This window comes from Cyprinus carpio, chromosome B9, assembly GCF_018340385.1.
Source record: "Cyprinus carpio isolate SPL01 chromosome B9, ASM1834038v1, whole genome shotgun sequence".
Taxonomy (NCBI): domain Eukaryota; kingdom Metazoa; phylum Chordata; class Actinopteri; order Cypriniformes; family Cyprinidae; genus Cyprinus; species Cyprinus carpio.
In genome coordinates, this window is record NC_056605.1 from 24,338,172 (window position 1) to 24,361,303 (window position 23,132).

At 36.0% G+C, this 23,132-nt stretch overlaps 1 protein-coding gene across 3 annotated transcripts in view; it reads right to left on the reverse strand.

Moving 5' to 3' along the window:
• LOC109096391 (receptor tyrosine-protein kinase erbB-4-like) overlaps window positions 1-23,132 on the reverse strand; it is a 293,046-nt gene that overhangs the window by 77,499 nt on the left and 192,415 nt on the right. For all 3 annotated transcript variants that reach the window (XM_042731733.1, XM_042731732.1, XM_042731734.1), the window contains exons 4-5: window positions 7,452-7,583; window positions 5,711-5,776 (exon numbers count right to left, since the gene is read on the reverse strand). In XM_042731733.1, the coding sequence (XP_042587667.1) occupies window positions 5,711-5,776; window positions 7,452-7,583 (198 nt within the window). The remainder of the gene's footprint in view (window positions 1-5,710; window positions 5,777-7,451; window positions 7,584-23,132) is intronic.

The following is a 23,132-nucleotide window of genomic DNA, read 5'->3' on the forward strand; positions in this document are numbered from 1 at the left end:
CATGGATCTGGGTATGCTGATAAAATTTCAAGCTATGACAGCAGTTTCCTGCTGGGTAACATGTTATTATTCATTTAAAACTACTTAAAACATTTTTCTAATTTTTTTATAATTATTATACATCCAATTTTTATGATCTCATAATAATTGAATATTCATATATTTTTTAAATATTAATTCAAAATGCACTGAGTACTGAAACGTATAACTTTCAGAACTTGCTTCACAGTCCAAAAAGATAATTTATTTAAGCTTTGAAAAAAAAAAAATTTCTTGTTCTGAACTTTTGCAACTTTACATGAATAAATTATCACAGTGATGCCTATTGGGTGATCAGAAACACGGCCCACCCAGTCATGGTGAAACAGATGCAACATGTTAATGATCAGAGAGAAAGGAAAATGGTCATTAAAAACAAAAAATTGTTGTAATAAAATGTTTGATATGACCCTTTTAAGAATCATAGGGGTTTACATGGTGAGTATCTCAGGATATATCTCAGTTCTTATTATACACACTTTCCCTCATACATTTCTATAACATTTAAACTAAAATGTTGAAATAAAAAGGTCATCTACCTATTTACATACACAAGTGTCCCTCGCCATTACAGCCTCCCTGCATAATATAGCTAAAGACTGTATTTCTATGCAATATTCAATGCACTATGAGAGGCATGTGTATAAAAGTTATTATATGAACAGATTCAATGGATCTGAACTGGCCTTCCTCTGAAATACCACTTTACCACTACAATTATGGCAGTGCGAGCCATTACCGCATAGACCTATTTTACAAAAACAAAAGACATCACACTGAACTAAAGGCCCACTCAGAAGAGCGATGATATGTTGATTCGTTTGCCATAAAACACGCTTTTTAAAATACATCCGACTCTGGCAATTATACACCATCAGTTTACAGAAGTACACAGAAGACTATAAAGCACAGAATATTTAGCCTCTGAGAGTTTCATTAGCAACTCAACTGCCGTGTTTTATGGTGCAGACACATTTTAGGTCAAGAAGCACTGCTCTTGTTTAGATCTAATCCCCGTTTAGCAATGCACAAATTTATTTCAAATCTAATTATGCTCCAAAGAAATTATTATTATTTGAATACACTAGATTGAAATATTTACTCAGCATCCACTGGATTGACAAGAAATACAGATTTAAGTTTATAAAAATGACAGGAAAGCTACAGCAAAAATCCGACCAGAATGTTTAATGCTCTCAACTTACTAAATAGCTTCATTAGCGTGAGATGGAACTCAAATCCATTTCACAGTCGCACAGTTCTCCAATTACTTCGTCCTTATCATTTTGACAATTAAGACTACTCAAGCTAGGCGGCTGGTGGTGAGGCGAGCTGCGGATTTAACCGAAGTGATGAGAAGAAAGGTGAGGATGGCGAGACGAGGGGAGAGAGAGAAAACAGACTTATCTGGTGCAGTGCAGTGACATGTAGTGTCTTTGTGAAGACAGTGCAAAGATTTGCTCATGAGTATCTAAATGAGATCATAATATACAAAACAGAAAAAGAAAGAGAGAACAGGCTCTGCTCCAAAACCTAGTGAGCTGCTTAATTCCGCAACATTTTAATTTCATTATTTGTTATTATTTACATCATATTATATCATTATTTACTTGTGTTGTTCCAGACCCATATGCTGTTATGTGTGTGTTATGAAAAAAAAAAAAATCATAGGCATTTTTGGAGAATAGTTACACAGATTGTACCATACAAGAACAGTTTAAATAAGAATGAGAAAATAGGCCTAATGGGTTAACTGCCCCTGTATTACAGGTGCAATTCCAAAAAAAGGTAAGCAGCCTGATAAGGTCTAGTCCTAAAATCTAAAAAAGCATTACATTTACAGCATATTACATGGAGAATGTAATGCATTGTTATTAGCTCAGTGAAAGAGTTCGTTTAAGATAGCATTTCTTGTTTATACAATACTGTTCAAATGCCATTTTCTTACTATTTTTTTAAGTCCCCTATGCTCACCAAAACTGCATTTATTTGATAAAAATACAGTAAAAACAATAATATTGAGAAATATTATTAAAATAACTGTAATAATTAAAATAAATGCAATAACATAATTTGCAATTGTATTATTTTAATATATATTAAATATCATTAATATCATTAGCGTTAAACCAGTTGTGCTGCTTTGTTTTTGTTCAAACAAACAGCATTTTCTTTTATAATATATATATATATATATATATATATATATATATATATATATAGTAATAATGTAAAAATCCTTTTTTTTAGTTTAATACATCCTTGCTAAATAAAAGTAATAATTTATTTAAAAAAAATACTGACTCCACGTTTTGAACAGTACAACAATACAATTATTTCACTAAATAAAATTTAACAAAGAGTACTGATAAAACAGTTCATTAAATTATAAATGGAGTGTTCTATGCTGTGAAGCATCACGTTTACTGTAAGAAACAGCAAGTGAATGCAAAAATCAGCTGAGAGCAGAGTCTCCTGTGTGCTTTGCTATTTGTGATGCACAATTTGGAGTTGCTGTTCCAAATCGGTTACTTATGTGGTTCCATTTTAGTTGGTATGCTTGCTAGATTTAGAACATAGTCACAGAGAGACAGAAGTGCCTGTTCAAATAAATGGTTTCTCCATTTAAATAACAGATTTCCTCTCAGAGCTCTTGAAGATGGAATGAAAACAAAACTGAGAGAGAAGAATGAGAGTATGTTGGTACCCTGATGGGGGGAAATGACAGGTACATCTGCAGAAGGGAGATGAAAGAGGAAGCAGGAAGGACATTATGATTAATTAGGGTGTATTTGAGAAGAGAAAAGGCTCATATTCTCCTACTTGACCCGCCAAACCATTTTACTGTATGGAGAAGTCTATAAAAATGATTGTCCATTACATGAATAAATGGTGATATCATCAGGGCAGTACAAATTTCAGGTACATGATAGTTTTCCTGCCATTCGGGAAAGTGAAATTGCTCTGCTCTGCTCATCTGTGTGATGATGATACTGTCATGAATACAGATACATGGTCTCATAGAAATATACTATTACTACATACTATTAGCAGGCCCAGACAGAATAACCAGATTTTCTGTACTTTTATAGGGGAAAAGGTGAAACATAATAAGAAAACATGCAAAATAAAAGTTTTTGCCTAAAATAAAAGCAAAATATTTAGGTAAAATGTTAGCTGTTTTTATTAAACGTAATTCATCCTTGACTATCACTTCATGGATAAACACAGATACAAAAATATATATTATTTCTTAAAAATATTGAAAAATTCACTAATAAATTTAATAAAACAGTGACGGGAGACCACAGGATGGTTTCAAACTAATTTTCAGCTCCCTTTACCACAAAACCAGTCACAAGGGTAATTTTTTTTTTTTTTTTTTTCATTAAGATCACAAATTAGAGAGTCAAATATTAGATATACAACTATTTGAAAATCTGGAATCTGAGGGTGCAAAAATAAATAAATCAAAATAAAAAATAAAATAAATACATAAAAATAAATAAAATAAATAATTCAGAATATAGAGAAAATCACCTTTAAAAGTTGTCCAAATTAAGTTCTTAGCAATGCATATCACTAATCAAAAATAAAATATATATACAATTATGGTAGGAAATTTACTAAATATCTTCATGGAACATAATCTTTACTTAATATCCTAATGATTTTTGGCATAAAGGAAACATTTTTAATTTTGACCCATACAATGTATTGATGGCTATTGCTACTAATATCCCCTTGCTACTTATAACTGGTTTTGTGGTCCAGGGTCACATATGAATTGCATATGAATATGGAAGGAGCAGGGGGTGTTTATAACTTAGTCAATGAAAGGCGTTCAAATTTCGTGGAAAAGTTTCTGCAGAAATGATCTGGCACAGAATCTGTTATGTGTCATATGCTAATGACACAAGAGGACTGTAATGCAAACTATCTGCCATTAAAGTTTTTCTTTCCACCATGAAAATTTCGTTTTCTTCAAGAGGAATAAATCCAGTACAAGTTGAGTGTTTTGTCCTTAAAAAGAGATCCTTATGGGTGCATTAGTGAGCTTTTCGAGGCAGGGGTAATGACATGTTTTTGAGCAGTCTGACTTAGCATTTGACTGCATTATAAGAGCACGTCTGGGGAAATCAGAGTTATGGCGTGTTGTGATCAAGCTTGTTGAAAGGGAGCCTGCAAGAGAGAGACAGAGGATCTGGCTACATGTGAGAGTTTTGAGGGACCTGAAGTAATTAATCTCGGCAGTTTTAAGTGCAGCTGGTTTCTGCAGCTACATGTGAGAGGAGAGGGAGAGTAAGGCTGCCCGTCTCTCTCTTCAATTATCCTCCACTGGGAGGGCAGCGGCGTGCCACGGCCTGCTGGAGGTGCCGTACCGAGCCTGTGGAGAAAGCTGGAGAACTCTCACAGAGTGGAACGACTCTTCACCTCACTCTGGTGGCTGTCTCTGCAGAGTCTACATATTATATTCATGAGTAAAAGTTACTTCTGAGAGTTTTTTTCTCCATCCTGGTTGATAAGGTATGCTATGCAAAGAATTTTAAAAATAAAAAAATTAATAATAAGCCACAAAAGGCTGTTTGTTACAGTGATTGTACTACAGAGAGATTGTACCACAGATTGTACTACTAGACAGAGGTATTCTAGATCCCCGGCTGAAATGAGATCAAATCACTGTAACTCATGGCCTTGAATAGCATAATGCTTTTAGAAAATGGTCTCGACCAATGTTCCCTCTAATTTATGATCTCGCTGAGCAAAACCAGCAGGGCAGGGCAGACATTTTGGCCACCTGAGCAAAAACATGTGTTATACCAAAGGTTACAGTTGTAACTTGTAATTTGAACTAAATAAATAAGTAAATAAAAATGTATTAGGGTCATAATATAACACTTTAGTATAGGAACCAATTCTGCTTATTAGCATACATATTATTAACATATTGGCTGTTTTAGTATTTATAAAGCACATATTTAGCATGACCATATTCTGCATCCCTAATCCTACACAATACCTTAACATAATTGTTAAAAAGCAGCAATTTAGGTGTTTATTGAGGAAAAAGTTGCAGTTAATGGTTTGTAAATATAATAATAATTATATATATATATATATATATATATATATATATATATATATATATATATATATATATAATATAACATAACATAATATGATATGATATGATATGATATGATATAATATAATATAATATAATATAATATAATGATGACATTAGAAATATGTTTCCATCCATTACATCAAATAAGCAACCATTTGAAAGCAACAATTAAGTGACATGAGCTAGATTTGAACTCGTATTGCCTGCATGAACACCACAGCTCAGATCATTAGCACATGTGTGCTAAGAACTAGGCCATGTGTCTTGGATAAGATTTTTATTCTCATTACTTAATTTTCAAATGGTAAAACAACTAAAAAAGTATGGTTGTATCATATCAAACATGGGTGTGTTGTATTGGTAAAAGGTCTTGTTGGGTAACTGAAAGTGGAAGGAAGGAATGATCATCACACACTAGAGTTTATGTTGTAAATCCATTGATTTCAATGCAGAAAATGTTAAAGCTAGGTATTGTGGAAGTGTCATTTCTCACTGACCAACTTTTTTTTATTTTTTTAACCATTATGAGTTTCTGACACTCACAGCTCTGACACTGGTCCTCCTTTGGCCCCCAACAGCGTCCATTACATCCTCTATGACACCTCTGACCTACAACAAGCAAAGAGAAAACATTCAGTAATCACAAGTTTCTGCATTTTAATAAAAGATTACTCAAACAATCAGTATTTATTTGAAATATCATTCACGTATAAGACCAGGAAGATCAGTGTCAATTTTGTGTGCATTCTAATCACATTATCCATATTGTTATGTCGTCACATTATTCATTCACTGTCATAATGTTACATCATAGTAACCACAATCTGGATCATTCCACTTTATAGGACGGAACTCTTTACATCCGCACTGACCCTGTTCTGATAAAGTGGGAAAGAGTGGTCGCTGACTGACAGAACAATGTTCTCCCTGACTCTCTAGAGCTCTGCCCCAGCGGAGACGGCCCGTATGGCTTTGCTACACTCATCTGCGGTGGCTGTTCTGCCACCCAAGCTTAATTGACTGTTGGGTAATTGCAGTGTGAGCATGGCTGACTGATGGAGTGTTGTCCTCTGTCCCTGTTCCACTTCAGTTAAGAGTAATTACACTAGTGGCTTACTCTCTTCAGCTACATGGGCCAGACACTTTTTACTATCTTCCCTTTTTAAACATAGCTGTTTTTTTACACTCTATGTCTCGTTTCCTCTTTTTCTGCCTTAGTACTTGATTTCTGTCGTTCACTGTAAACTTTTGTGAGATATGGTAAGATGGTCTTCATTTCCTCACTGTCATACAATGGAAATTAGATGTTGTTTTAGAGACAAAAGAGCTTCATAAAAGTAGTCTATACAATCCCAATCTGACTTCTGAAGCCATATACCATAAATAGGTCATCTTTTATGGTGCGTTTTCGAACTTTGAAGCTCCTGGTCATTATAATGTCATTCAGGTTTGAAAGTAAGGATGAGTAAATAATGCCAGAGATGCTCAAGGTCTCGTTTGGTTCATTTTAATGTCTACATTGACCATCAAGATCATTCTATCCTTTCCCTTACTGCCCACACCGTTGCTTCTAAACTAATCTGAAGGTTACAATCATTGGAAAAAAGTAATTGATAAACATTGGCTGGAAGGGCAGGATTGCATTTTAATTGGTGAAAGCTGCATTGCTTATTCCCTGTTGTTGTTTTCTTTGAATAGCCAATGTAAATAACCTCACTAAATAACTAAATAAAATCAATGAGGACAATCCCTCCCCCAAAACACTAAGAGATTACAGTGGATTACAAATTCAACTCCCTTGATTTGGAGAGTGGGGAGGCAAAACAGATAAAGAAGATTGATTGATTGATTGATTGGATATAACGTGAGCCTGGACACCTTCTCCAAATCATCATTAAAAGCTGTAAAAATTAGCTTTTAGTTAACCCCAAAATTAAAACTCACCCTTATCTTGTTACCATATGCTGTTTTGTTTTGTTTTTAAATATAATAATAGCTCACATTGACCGCATAAAAGTAGCATAAAATAGGCTGCTGCTTTGCATCACAGGAATACATCACATTGTAAAATATATTAATATAGAAAAATTATTTTAGACAAAAAATGTCATTATATTTTACTGTATTCTTTACTGTATCAAGTAAATGCAGCCATGGTGAGCATGAGAGACTTCTTTAAAAAACAATTAAAATTCATACTGCCCCTAAACTTAAACAGTAGTGTATAAACAATCCAGTTTAGTACTGTACCTCATGCTCTGACTGACTGGTCAGTACTACTCACATGAGCTGCTGCTATTGGACGGCACAACCAGGTGATCAGGGCGAGTGGTCTTCACTATATCCTGCCAGTGGATGGTATCGGCATGACACAGGAACTTGTTCTGGTCCACATACACCCCTCCATTCAGAATTTCTGTTAAAACACAGACAGCAACAATAAAACACCACTGACTACTTAATGACTTATGTCAGCGGACACCTCTGAGCGTATCGTTCCACTGAAGGTGACCTCATCACTATCTTACGTTACATAGAAAGAGCAAGGTAAGGCTCCCTGGAGAACAAAGATAATGTATAAAATAATTTGATTTCTTCACTCAATGATTCTTTTTGACCCTCTGGTGTCAGTACTGGCCTACTTCTCAGGTAAGTCAGCCTGGAATTCACAGTCAGAAAAGACTGATGCTTTAGTGGAACAATTCACTCGAAAAGGAATTTTCTAATCATTTACTCAACCCCATGTTGGTCCAAACCTGTATGACTTGTGAGAAACACAAAAGGTGACATCTTAAATAATGTACTAATTGTTTTTTTTTTTTGGAATGACAATAAATAGGCACAGAAGTTTTAAAGCTTAAGAAAGGACCAAAACTACCAATAAATTATCATAAATACATGATTTGCAATAAATACACAGGTATTTTGAAGACATACCATAGTCTTATGTCAGGAACAGACCAAAAGTTCAAGCTTTTTTGATGTTCAGGAGTGTTCAAGTAACACACAACAATGTGAACAAAGTCTGATCTTTAGAATTAATTTATAAGTCAAAATAATCAGTTCAGAAAAATACGTTTTTTTTTTTTTTTTTTCTGTGAAACGACAGGAGAAATCTTGAATGTACAAGTCACAGCTTTTTTGTAATTACAATTGATACTGCAATTTTAAAGCTAAACTATTAATAGATTATCATAAACATAATTATCAAGGGCTCTCAATACATGTTATGCATGATATATACAAGTATATGAATGTGATAAGATAGGATTGCTTTAGGAACAGACTGAAATTTCAAATTTTTTGATGTTCAAGGGTGTTTAAGAGATGCACCAATTCATTCAATATGAATTATCTTCAGTAAAATTGTGATATGTTTCATGAAGTCTAAATGACTAGTTTACAATCCTCAGTGACTCAATCCAGTCACAATTAATAGACAACTCATTTTCAGTGAACAATGACTTAATCACACATATTGCATGTATAACTCACCAGGGCTACATCTATCATATTTATGGTGTATTTTATGGAGTTTAAGAGCTCCGTAAAATGAATGTCAACATTTCTCCTTTTATTATCCAAAGAAGAAAACACTGCAAGTCATACAGGTTTGAAACGGCATGAGGGTGAATAAATAATGATAGAATTTTCATTTTGGGATAAACTTAACAAAACAAAACAAAACAAAACAAAAAAAAAACATCTCTTAACAAAAAGGCTAGACAAATTAGAAGTTTTTTTTTTTCTCCCCACTTTCTTCCTCTCCTCTGAGAGATGTCTACTCCCGGCAGACACAAACAGAGGGAAGGAAATGATTACATTCCCAGACAATGTCAGAATCAGATCCATCCTGGATTTGGAACGCCGACATTCTGGACAGAAGCGCTAACACGTCTGTAATATCATATTTCATCTGCAGGGAGACGCCTCTCAATCCTTTGCCCTAATATGCATCAAACTGTCTCACACGGATCACCGGATTTGGAGAGAAATCAATCTGTTGTTCCCGTCCCCGTGTGTTCACGGGTGAGACGTCTCTGTTTGGGCACACCAGACGACAATGAACATTATGATCTTAACGTGTCTAGAGTAATCCTCACTTGCGTGGACAAAAACACTAGAGAGCTTATAACAGATTTGCATTATTTACTGCACTGGATTCTCTTTCACGGCTACAGGAGATTAGCCGTGTGGCAGAAGAACAGATGAGACGTATTCATACCATGGGCCATCTGAAACTGATAATAGCCTTGCAAAAGCTTGAATAAACTGTACCCCATGGATGATTGGAGATGGTGTTATTGTGTATTTCCCCTCTCTCTACAAGGCATTGAGAAACCTGTCGCTCAAAGGATAAATTAATTTTAGAGCTCTCTGCATCTGACATGCTGGGAGGGCTGAACACAAATGTCTTGTGTTATCCTAGAGGCAAGAATCAGAAAAACAAATAAATGCAATGGCAGAACTCGGCAGGGGGCCTCAGATGGCCTGACCGGTTGAAGGAGACTCGGGAATGCTGTCTTTCTGTCTCTACAGACGATTCTCCCAGCTTCACTGAACCTTACTGCGTACATCAGATAAAAACACCAGAGGGAAGAGAGAGCACACAATTGAAGACTACAGAGGCATAGTCAGCACCTATTATGTTATTATATAAAAATATTGATCATACAAGAGAAGACTAAAGATTAAAACAGATAATAGCATTTATTTACATGCAATAGGCCCTATTCATTAAAAAGGTTGTGGCTAAAGCTAGTCACACAAGTCCTTTCTTTTTTACTCAAAGGTCCATCATTCTCAAAGACAACATTCAAAGCCCTCTACACAGGCTATGATATTTCCTGTTGTACTTCTCTTGAACTTGGTTAACAGTTTTATTTTGGACCCCACTGACATTCATTGTACGGAACAAAAAAGGATTTTTCAAAATATCTTCTTTTGTGTTCAAAAGATGAAAGTCAGTCATAAACCATGTTTTTAACAGTTAAACATTTATAGATTTAGATTTAACATTTTGATTTGATATTTTGATTTCGATTTAATGATTATATTTAAGATTTTCATTTAAGTTTGACATTTACATTTAATATTTATTTAACCCTATAGCATAAAAATTACATTTAAAAGATAAATCTGGAAAAACAGGCCACATTATCACCCTAATCTCAGTTTCTCAGCTGGCACAGATTGGCAGGCAAGTTATCTGTATCAAAGGACACACAGCTGGAGGGGTAGGAAAGCAGACACACACACACTGGCAGTCTAGATGCCAGCACTGGCGCTGGGTTCAGTAAAGCGTGTTCCTCTCGGCTATTATGACAGCTGGTTTCATTTGAATGACTGTTTGACTTGTTTTGGGGTCTTTAAAAGCTACAGTTCAATTCAATTTTTTCTCAAATGAAGTGAAAACATTAATGTCAGTCGTTGGGAAATGCTGTGCATGCACACACACAATCGTGTCATACCTGTGCACTTAAAAAATGGAAGAACTTGAAGCATGTTAGAGTAAAATGAGTCTTGGCTCTGTTCCAAAACCTAGTGAGACACTTTACTGTCTACAGCTTACATAGGCAGCATCCTTCTAAGGCAGCACCCGAACTGAAACGGAACATAATGAGTGACTGATTTGGAACACAACTCTGTGCATTATACAAACAGGGCTAATGTAAAGCACACAAGAGACTCGACTTGATAACTGACTTCAACAAAATTAGCTGTTAACATGTTACTAAGCTAATGGCATGAGATTAATAAGCATAAAAAAAACATAAAAACACATTTTAGTGTATTATTAATTATAATGAACCATTTTCTACTGCTGTGCTTCATTGTTTAATGAAATAAAGCTATCATAATCCGATTTGTCTGCCAATGTGAATTGATCTTTGTCACTTAGTTACTGTGTGAGCAATGCCGTATGGGATTGCCATCTCTGCTGAATATAAACTAAAGATGCAATGTAATTCTGTTAGAATTTAGAATATTAAAAATATTAAAATATATCTTACATTTTGGAACACCCTTTAAACAAGAACATGCATCTAGCTATGTTTCCATGCACAAACTTCTGTGCATATTTGGGATATTGTATGAAAATCGCTGAATAGAAATGCCAAGATGTACAAAAGATGTGCAAAAACAAAAAACTAATGTGACTTGCCTCAAAAGATTATGTGACTAGACTAACCAGTCTTTTGCTCAATTCCTGAGCAAAAGTTCATCATCAAAATAATCAAGCTAATATGAAGACTAACAGATAATGATATATATATTTTTTTTTGTGGGGGGGGGGGGGGGTGGTACTTAAAAACAATCAGTTTCATTTAACTAAATGGACCAGAACAGGACATCATGGCACCAGCTGTGTAGTATGCAGTACGCAGGATCTTTCATTAGCTCAATTTGAACTAGTCCAGTGTCTTCTTTAACAAGAACAGAGTCCTAATCCAGTAGTTCATTCACTATAACACTTCCTCTATAAGATGACCAAGCCAATCAGGCACAGATATGGCCGTCTATTCATCAAAGAGTGCCAACTTCACCCCGGCCTTATGCCAGTCACTGCCAGCGGTCTGGCTTTGCGTGTTGCACAGAGGGACTGAGGCTGGCAGGGCTTATGAGGAATGATATGCCAGACTGTGCCAACTTCCCCTGCCGCCACTGTACAAATAGGTGATCTTCTGCGCCATCCATCAAAGTGAGGCTCTGCCCCACACAGCCTGGCCTCTCCAGCTGTGTTACCAAGGAGATGGTGTCTGGGTAAAAAATGTGATGAGTAAAGTTGAGCAAACAATGAGAGGGAACACTGAGTGATTTTACAAAAATCACCCTGAACCCAACAAATTAGGACTTTGGGAGAACAATAAACACTTTGTGTTTTAATTATATTTTAACCGAACATTATTATTCTTTGCACTGTTGAGGGTGATAGCTGTCATGCTGTCTTTAAACTTTTGTGAGAGTGAGTGCACAAAAATCACAGGCTAAATGCTAAACAAGACCTAAGAGTGAGAAACGGCAAGACTTTTTATGGATTCGTACATATTTCACCGGAAATTTGAAGATTGTGTGTCCCTCTGTGTCCAATTTGAGAAAAATGCAAGTAATTCCTTCCACGTGCCTCTTATCACAACTGACCAATACAGAAAGGACTCAAAAGCAGACCTGTGACAGGTGTGATTTCACAGGAAATTTCTCAGACATCGCCAGTGTCATGCTCTTCTACTTGAACTGCAGGAAGTCTTTTAATTGAACAACTTTCTGATAAAAATATGGTTAGGAAAAAAAATAAAAATAACACTACAATTTTAATAATGCAATAATTTTTAAAGAAGAAATTTGAATGCTTCATATAATCCTATCATAGTCAGCAATGCCAGTATTTGACCCATGAGCAATAAAATGTAATCAAATTAAAACTAAAAGAAATGTAAAAAAAAAGTTAAACTAACAAATTAATAAATATGACAAAATATTGACTATATGACACTATATTGAATATAAAATTTATATTTGATGAAAACTACAGTAAAAACAGTAATACTTTGAAATGATTACAATTTAGAAAAATACTTTTTTTCCCATTTAAATGCATTTTAAAATATAATTTATTCCTGTGAAGGCAAAGCTGAATTTTTAGCATCATTATTCCTACTCCAGTATTCATTGTCACATGATCTTTCAAATAATAATAATAATAATAATAATAATAATAATAATAATAATAATAATAATAATAATAATAATAATTCTAATTACAGTATCAATTAATTACCAATCTTGAAAACAGTTGTGCTGCTTATCTTACATTTGTAGATTCAAAATTCTCTAAACAATATTAATGAATTGAAAGCTGAAAATGACATTTTGTCTTTACTGTCAATTTTGATCAATTTAATGGGTACTTGCTAAATAAAAATAATCTTACTGATTCCAAACTTTTAAATCGTTGCGTGACAGCTCAAAGCTGTGTACCATTGCTCACTTTCACATTATTTAGCTACAATAATAAAAAGCTTCAAAGATGGGCTTTCCATGAACACCCCGGCCAAGGTCAGAGCAAAAGAGCCGTTCACATAAATCTAGAGAAACAGGGGTGGCAAACTAGGAATAAAACACAGACAGACTCCATTTGAATTTAATTGCACTTTTATGTATTTAACTACTGACCTGAAAAGAACAATGGCTTTAATTTAACTACATAAAAGCATTTATGAGGAGTTGATGCTGCAGGCGTACGGGAGAGAGAAAGGGGGAAGGCGCGGACCTGTGCGGGAGTAGTTCAGCAGGCATTCTTGCTGTGCTGGCTGTGAGCAAATGCACTTTTAACGAGACACTATTGACATTCAAGCATGAGTGGCCACGGCAGGCAAAGCATCCTGGGAGCCTACTGATGGCCCATATGTGATGTGCGCTGACAGCAGAACATGTGTTCTACTGGTTACATGTGTCTGTTTCGGTCCTTGGAATTCATCTGAACCAAGGACCCTCTTGTAGTGCTCAATGCATCATTTTTTTTTTTTGCAGGCTGTGAAGGGACAAAGACCATCTCGATAACAACTCTTGAAAACCAATGACAAAGGCAATAAATAACAGGCAAGAGCTGCATTGAAATAAATCCCTTTCAAATCCAACCAAGGTTGATACAAATAAAAAAGTAAAAAATGGCGGTGGAAAAAACAGGACACCCTTTCTATCTACAGGAGGGCAATTTTTATTGGCAAATGTTTTAAGGGGAATTGTCACAGTGACGGTGTGATATACAAGCAATAAAGAAAGAATTGAAAGTATATTGAATGCTGAGGGGAAAACTGTGTAGTAACAGCACAAAAGTAGTGGTTTAAAAGCAATGACAGATGCTCACAATACACTATAACATCTATTTATGAACAGTTACTGCGGAAGCATTTGAACAGTCTTATTTTGAGTTGTTTGTTGGGTTACAAGGTGTTTCATGGTTCAAGGCTAGTGGGCTCAATAAATATAGGTGCAGTATATATATATATATATATATATTTATAAACATGATGGATGACAGTTTTGCCAACAATCCTCTCTGCCCCCTGACTTCCTCTGGGTGGTAACTGCGTTTAAAGCAGGCTGATTAAATTTTGTAATCCCTCACACAATTGTTTCCGATGAATCTTTATGAAAAATGGCTAAGATTAAAGACTTATGGAATTATCTAGGGCAGGGAGCATCTGCTTATTTATCTGAGAAAAGAATAGAAAGGAGTAGCGGTATAAATGAACGAGGGCATAGGGTCAGACTCTCTCATTCCTAGTAACTGAAATAACCTTTCATGCTACCTATCTGGGTCAGGTAGGTGAGCTTGTTGTATTAGAGCAGTTAAATCACTACATGCAGTGGCACGCTTGTATTTCTAAAACAAAGGCCTATAGGAAAGGGAACATACAGTAATGGTTTGTCGGCAGATAACGAACACAGATTAAGACCGCCGTCCACAAAACTGTACACAACTTGTGCATTGGGCCAGCTATCTCCTCTGGGAGGTTCTGAAAGCAGTTACTTCAGGTCAACACTGTGATGAACAACGACGACATCTATGATTTAAAAATAAAGAAAATAATGAAGAAAAAATATATATTTAAAACATATAATATAATAACAAAAACAATTAGTCCTTTAGCAGATGCTTTTGTCCAAAGCAACTTAAAAATGAGGACAATGGAAGCAATCAAAATCAACAAAAGAGCAATGATATACAAGTGCTATAACAAGTCTCAGTTAGCTTAACGCAGTACATGTAGCAAGGGCTTTTAAATAATATAATAAATAAAAATAAAACAGATAGAATAGAAAAAGAATAGAGCAAGCTAGTGTTAGAGGTCTTTTTTTTTGCTTTTATTAATTGTATAATAAATGAAAAGAAAACAGATAGAATACAAAAAGATTAGAAAACTAATTAGATTTGTGTTTGTTTGTTTTTTTTTGGTTGTTTTTTATAATAAAATTAGAATAATGAGTGCTAAAGTTAGAGGGTCAAATAAAGATGGAAGAGATGTGTTTTTAGCCGATTCTTGAAGATGGCTAAGGACTCGGCTGCTCGGATTGAGTTGGGCAGGTCATTCCACCAGGAGGGAACATTTAATTTAAAAGTCCGTAAAAGTGACTTTGTGCTTCTTTGGGATGGCACAATCAAGCGACGTTCACTTGCAGAACGCAAGCTTCTAGAGGGCACATAAATCTGAAGTAATGAATTTTGGTAAAGGGGTGCAGAGCCAGTGGTGGTTTTGTAGGCAAACATCAATGCCTTGAATTTTATGCGAGCATCTATTGGTAGCCAGTGCAAACTGATAAACAGAGGTGTGACGTGCATTCTTTTCGGCTCATTAAAAATTAATCTTTCTGCCACATTCTGGAATAATTGTAAAGGTTTGATAGAATTGGCTGGAAGACCTGACAAGAGAGCATTGCAATAGTACAGCCTGGACAGAACAATAGCTTGAACAAGGAGTTGTGCATGTTCCGAAAGAAAGGGCCTGATCTTCTTGATGTTGAATAAAGCAAATCTGCAGGACCGGACAGTCGTTAGCAATGTGGTCTGAGAAAGTCAGCTGATCATCAATCATAACTCCAAGGTTTCTGGCTGTTTTTGAAGGAGTTATGGTTGATGTGCCTAACTGGATGATGAAATTGTGATGAAACAATGGGTTTAATGGAACCACAAGCAGTTCTGTCTTGGCAATGTTGAGTTGAAGTTGATGGTCCTTCATCCAGCAAGAAATGTCTGTTAGACAAGCTGAGATGCAAGCAGCTACCATTGGACCATCAGGATGGAATGAGAGGTAGAGTTGAGTGTCATTAGCATAGCAGTGGTATGAAAAGCCATGTTTCTGAATGACAGAACCTAATGATGCCATGTAGACAGAAGAGAAGTGGTCCAAGAACTGAGCCCTGAGGCACCCCAGTAGTTAGATGTTGCGACTTAGACACCTCACCTCTCCAAGATACTTTGAAGGACCTATCTGAGAGGTAAGACTCAAACCACTGGAGTGGGGTTCCTGAGATGCCCTTTGCCAGTAGGGTTGACAGGAGGATCTGGTGATTAACCGTGTCAAAAGTAGTGGACAGATCAAGTTAGCATCTAATTTTACTAATCTAATCTAATTTAATTTAATTTAATCTAATCTAATCTAATCTAATCTAATCTAATCTAATATAATATAATATAATATAATATAATATAATATAATATAATATAATATAATATAATATAACATAACATAACATAACATTAGCTATAAATTGTTTTTTTTTTAAAAATCCGCTGTGGAGAAAGCTGAATAGTAATTCAAACATCCATTCTCTGTCTTTGGGCAGAGCAAATTGGCTCCTTAACTGTACAATGGTTTAATCAAAGAACACAAGTGAGCTTAAATGCATGCTTCATTAAAAATAAAATCCACAATGAACAACATTGGTAGGGAGAGAGAGAGAGAGAGAGAGAGAGAGAGAGAGAGGTGGTTAACATTGGCTTCTGAGTGACACTTCAGATCAGAGCAGAACACTGTTCACCCCACACCAGCACTCCAATGAGCTGTCCGTCCCCAGAAGCTCCACAGAGAGAGAGAGAGAGAGAGAGAAAAAGCCAAACCTAACTGAAACAAAAGAGCACCGGAATACAGATGACTTGACCGTGACCTCTCTTAATCTCAGGGAGAGGTCAGCATTCCCCTGATAGCTAACAGGTGAAGCCAGAAACGCCTTTGAACTCAATTTCAAAATCTCATAACAGCTTGAAAGGAAATATGAATGATATAAATATAATATAAAGTGTGTATAATCAGTGTTGGGGAAGTTCCTTTTAAAAGTAATGCATTACAATATTGCGTTACTCCCTAAAAAAGTAATTAATTACGTTACTCAGTTACCTTTTATGAAAAGTAATGTGTTACGTTACTTTCGCATTACTTTTTCAATATGGGCAGGGCTTGCTTGTTTTTAATAGAAAAAAGTTCTATTTTTTGGCCTCATGCTGAAGAGAAAGTCAATTCACATCTGTACAATAGAACACAAAAGAATAAAGTTCAACACACTTCACCAATAAAAAAAAGAAGCACAGATGTTTATCTAGTACACAGAACTGATATTATATATAATTCCCATCCCTAGTTAAAGTGAAGATTGCTTGGGTTAAACTTTGCACTGCTACTAAAACTAGATATGACTTAAAATACCTTGTTAAATATTAAAAATTAGTTCATGCATAGTGCTGCAAAATGCAAAGAGGGCTGGATGAGAAAATTGTCTGTGTTTGGAAAAGTGATTTCAGATGTGCTCTGAGAGTAAACAAGAGGCCAGGTGGGGAAGTGAGGGAGGAGTTTGGGGTATATTTAGCATCATGCATTCATCCGCATGGCAGACCCCACCTGGGCAGCTTGAGTGCATGGGAAGGCCGGTCGTAGCAACAGCAGGGGCTATTCATGTCCTATTACCCTCCACTGCATTCAGTGTAGCCCCTGAACCTCGTCCCTGTGAGCCACTATGCAAAAAATAAATACATTAATTATTAAGCCACGGAGGGAGATGGGGATGCTGCGGCAAAGACCTTGCTGTGCCAGTTTAGCCGAAACACAAGAGCCGGCGCACACTCGATTTACTACTCCAGATGCACACCAGCTGCTTTCTGCTTCTCTTGCTCATTCTGGTGTTTTCTATGTCACTGGGCATGTTTTGTGGTGGCGTCTGATGGGACTCCATGGTAGTCAAGACAGGTAGTCCCACTTACGCTCACCTGCTTCCTCCTAGATATCACCTCACTGACCAATCAGTAAGCAGGAAAAGGATAATAACTAATAGGCAGCCTTTTAAGAGAAGTGATTTTCCAAGTAGGGCATTTTCCAATTATTTTTTTGTCCTCTTTGATTTCCAACCCCATCAGTCTTTTCAGTTATTCCTTACAGTGCTGCCATGCACCCATATATTATTAACAAGATGATTGTGCATGATATGTATACGTGGACCTGCTACAGTCAAATGCTTTACATAATATCGCAGAAGCATTTCTTTAATTAAATGAACGTTATACAGTCTCTATACTCAGTCAGCACACCCACAGACTATTGAACAGTTCATTCACTGACCGTCTGATGCATATTGCACACAAAAATGGTAAGCCTTAGCTAAAATAACCAATTCTAATCGGATTAGCTGGTGTCTACACAGTTTCCAAGGGTCAATGCTGGAACAAAGCAATGTTTAGAAAGTACCGGATTCAACTAATCACTTGTAACCAGGTTAGTGGCATTACATTTTTGAAAAAGTTAAGTTTGATGCACTTGCTAGTAATAAAACTAGCATAAAAACTATACTTTATATTCAAAGTTGTTTAAAATATATATGTGATAAAATTAAATTTTATCTATCTATCTATCTATCTATCTATCTATCTATCTATCTATCTATCTATCTATCTATCTATCTATCTATCTATCTATCTATCTATCTATCTATCTATCTATCTATCTATCGTATATACTGTGTATATACTGTGTATATATATATATATATATATATACTGTATAGCTATAATTGTAGTTGTTATTATAATTATTATACAAATAAACAAACAAATAAATAAACAAACAAATAAACAGAAAATAAATAAATAACAGTAATATCAACTATTGCAGATAAACCTTTTCTTAAACTGCTTAATGGTTGCTTTTTTTGTCTCAGAAAAAAATAAGCTGCAATGTGGACTAGACTTCACAGCGATACAGTTTCCAACTGCACTACCAACCATGTGACCAATGCGCATCCCACAGCTTCAGCCGAACAACCATTCCATCACATTCCCTCTGAAATAAGAGGTCTGTGATTTTCAGGAGCAGAGGTAATTGACTTAGCGCTCTTAAATGTTTCATTAACGTTTCCTGCTGTGGGCTTGATGAAACAATGCCAAATTAGAGACGACATCAAGAACAGGAGGACAAGTGGAGGTGGAGATGCGTTTTATCAGTCTGTAGTGTTTGTATCACTTGAAAGCGTAAGTGTTTGTGTGCGTATAGATGTGTACGGCTGTGCGTCGACAACAGCTCTGCATGCTATCGATGCCAATGACACTTTGGCTTGTGCATGCACAGAAACCCAGCCAGAACCGCTGGCAAACACACTGCTGTTTAAACATCCGCCACAGCATTGCACACTTGCCAGCCGCAACACAGCACCGGTCACCTGCTACGCATTGGTTTAAACTGATCAGGTCTGTAGCAGGGTAACAGGGGTCACTTTGATGTCTTGTGCACCCCACGGTCTTTGCTTTGGGTGCGTTGAATGCCCTGGTTTTCGGCTCTAAAATAATGCCGCAGGGCTGTAGAGGAAACTGTTTTGATTATTAATTGACATTAAAATTCTTTGCATGCCTCACATTAACTTTTAATGAGGCCCAAGTCTGATATCTGAGGGGGTGGAGGGCTGAAACCGCTCGGAGTGGACAGACGAGCAAGGTTTGTAGCTTTATGAGTGCTGCTGATACACATTGTGTCTGTGTGTGTGCAGGACAAAGGTGAGGTTTGGGCACAGTGCTCATCAGTGGCTGAAGTTCCTGCACTCCGGCTGGCCCTGAAGGCCCTAGTGCTGCCAGTCTTGAATTATTCAACATCCACAGCCGCTCTACTTTTTTTTCCCACCCTGTTTTTTGCTCCTCTTTCTATCAGCTGTGAGTGTTTGCTTGCACTGCAAGCAACGCACGCATACTGTATAATCAACGTACGGAGTCATTTAGCAATATTTTGATGTACAGCTATGGGTCACAGAACAACTCTATGTGTGTCAAAATGACTGCGCAAGTCTGCAATCAGGATAGAACGTAATGACTGATTTTACAAAGGCTCGAATCAAATGGTAAAGTCAGGTGCTAACAACACCCTAGAGACTCTTTGACTCCATTAGCAGAGGCTTACAAGTAATGGAGACAAATGGGCGAAGCTAAAATGTGTGTATGTCAAAGCTTTCTTAACACTGGAGTAGGCTGTCGACTAGCAGCAACGTGCTAAAACACACAGGTATAATGTAATGTTACACTCACATTTCTGGCAGTTGAAACGTGTCCTTGCACTAAAGATGAAGTCAGGCAACAAAGTTAGCTCAAAATGATATGATAGAGGCTTTAAAGGTCACTTGTATTCAACTCAATCGCTTTTTTCTGTCAGGATAAATAGGCACTATATAGGTTTCGTGAATGTAGTATATAAAACTTGTGTATTAGTATATTCCGAGCCACATGAAGTCATTGTGTGAGAAGAAAAGAAAATGTTTTTTGTTCTGTTCTGTTCTGTTCTGTTCTGTTCTGTTCTGTTCTGTTCTGTTCTGTTCTGTTCTGTTGAGAGCTCTGGCAGATGGGGAGATTATCCTGGACAAAAATTATTTTATTTCCTGTTTATACATCAATTAATTCCTGTTTATATGTTACCCTGTTTATATGTCAACACCCATTTATACGAGCACTTTCTATTCTATCAATAAAAAAATAAAAGAAATAAAACATACTATTTTAGACTAACTGGGATTTGTCAAATCAATAAAAAATAAAAACCCTAAAAAAAAATAAATTGCTTCTATTGTTCTTTTTTTAAGTAGTTTTGGATAAAAAAATCTGTGAAATGATTATACTTAAATGTAGATGTGTGCTGATTGGCAGTATAAACCATCACCTACTTTCAGTGTATGGAAAAAAGCAGTTGAAAAGTCTTTGATATATAATTTCAAACAAGAAACAACGTGAGTTACGGGAGTAAACGATGACAAAATGTTTGAGTGAACTATCCCTTTAATTCATGTAGTGTTTTCAAACAATTGCCATCGCTACTGCCATGCTATTCATTAAAGAATGAACAAAGCTCAATATCTGCCATCATCCAACTGTCAAAGATAAATAAGGCACTAATTTCCCTTCTGTCAATGCTTGTTCTACACTGGCACTCGGTTCACTCTCGTGGTGAAGGCACTTCTCTTTCCACCTGCCTCAGATTATATAACTGCTCTGTTGTGTGCTCCACTTTCTCTTTGCCGGGATTCTTTTTTCCAGTACACAGAGTGGTGTGATGTTAATTGGACATGTTGTCTCGGGATGCTTCATGCAATTGAATTAACTATGGAGCCATGAAAAGCTATATGCACATTAGAGTAACCGATAGACTCATGGAGTTGGCTGCTGTTTGCCCATTGTTGAAAAAAAGTTGGATTTATGTATTTCTTTAGGCTCAATTCCCCATTTTATCCAAATTTATTACTATATATTATACAAACCTCTCGGAGTGGATTTAAAAATATTAACAAGAATTAAACAGAACACAATACTAAATTTTATTTTGCAGATTAAAGCATTAGACAAAAAAGTGATGTCAGTTTTTAACGTTGAATGACTTTTTTTTACTTTCTTAGCTTAATCTGTGCAGATAATAATAAATAAGCAATTCAAGGGCTCCGTGGAGCTTTCAAAACATTGTTCTGTGTGTTTAAGCACCTGACATTTAAACTTCTGGTTCAACCAATGGTGCAGAAATTACACACTTCATCTTTAAAGGTAAAATTAATATTCTGCCATCATTTACTCACCCTCATGTCATTCCAAACCTGCATGCATTTTTTTCTTCTGCGGAATATGAAAGATTTATTTTCCTTATAATACAAAAATCTATAGCCCTTATATGTTTCATGTTTCATATGTTTTATAGCATTAGAGTTTTCTTCATGTATGTGTGAGCCATATGTGTTTGGATATAGGCTTCTATCTCTCTTTTATGACTGTGAAAATTGGTGTTTGAAGCCAGGAGATATGTTTAATCATTCAGATTCTTAATGATGACACCAGATTCATTATTAATAGGTCTGGTTTCTCCAGTGATTGGGGTGGGCGAGTGGGTATTAGCACTAGCCCCACGCTTTCTATTTGATCTCTGTGTAATTACCGCTTTTCTTTTTTTCTCTCTTCACATCATAGGCTTTAAATACAGGCAACTTTTAAAAAGGGATTCTTCCATTTTTTCTACTCCACTTCCCAGGGCTTTGTTTCTCAGCAGTTCTGTCATCCTTTCATTTCCATAAAGAAGGAAAGTACACTCTGCATGTGTTCTATATATACAAACACACTGCAGTTAAAAAGAGAAGTACATTTACTTTTGTACAAGTACATTTATCACTGTATGCTGTGTATGCTCTTCTGTATCATCCGCTCCACAAGTATGCGCTGTTTTATTTCAAATCAAAGCTAAATACACGTAGAAACAGCACATCCTTGTGGCGCGGATGACACAGAAGAGCAGACGCAGCATACGTGATATGGAGAGACACAGAGGAGACCGTTGACAAAGGAATTGTTAAATAAAGTCATTATTTTAGTTTTTGTTCACTTACAAAAAGTGTTCCCGTTGCTTCATATAGCCCAGATTGCACGTCTGATGCCAGTTGGAGTATTCTGACGACGACTTTCATACCTTTCATGGACCTTGACACTGTTATTTACTTGGCAGTCTATGGGACAGTCACAGGCCTCCAGGTTTTCATCTAAAATATCTTAAATTGTGTTCCAAAGACGAACAGAGCTTTTACGGGTTTGGAACAACATGGGGGTAAGTGATTAATGACAATTTTTTAATTTTGGGGTGGAGTAACCCTTTAAAATGTAAAAAATTCTAATCCAAAAACTGAGGAGGAGTCATTTCTAAAAGAGGGTCCATACATTACCATCACACACTTTTATTTCCTTTTTGAGGGCAAAGGGGTCAAATTTTTCTAATGATTCAAATTTTCAAAGTCCTTCCGCGGTTGGACATCCATATTTCATTACATTCTTTTCTCACAGCTTACATAATTCCCAAAAGCTTCAGTTAATGAGCTTGAAACAGTCAGCAAAATTAAGAAGTAAAAAGCACAAAGAATATGTAAGTGGGAAATGTAAAGCCAACGGTCTCTTCCAAGGCCTAATAAAGAAGCA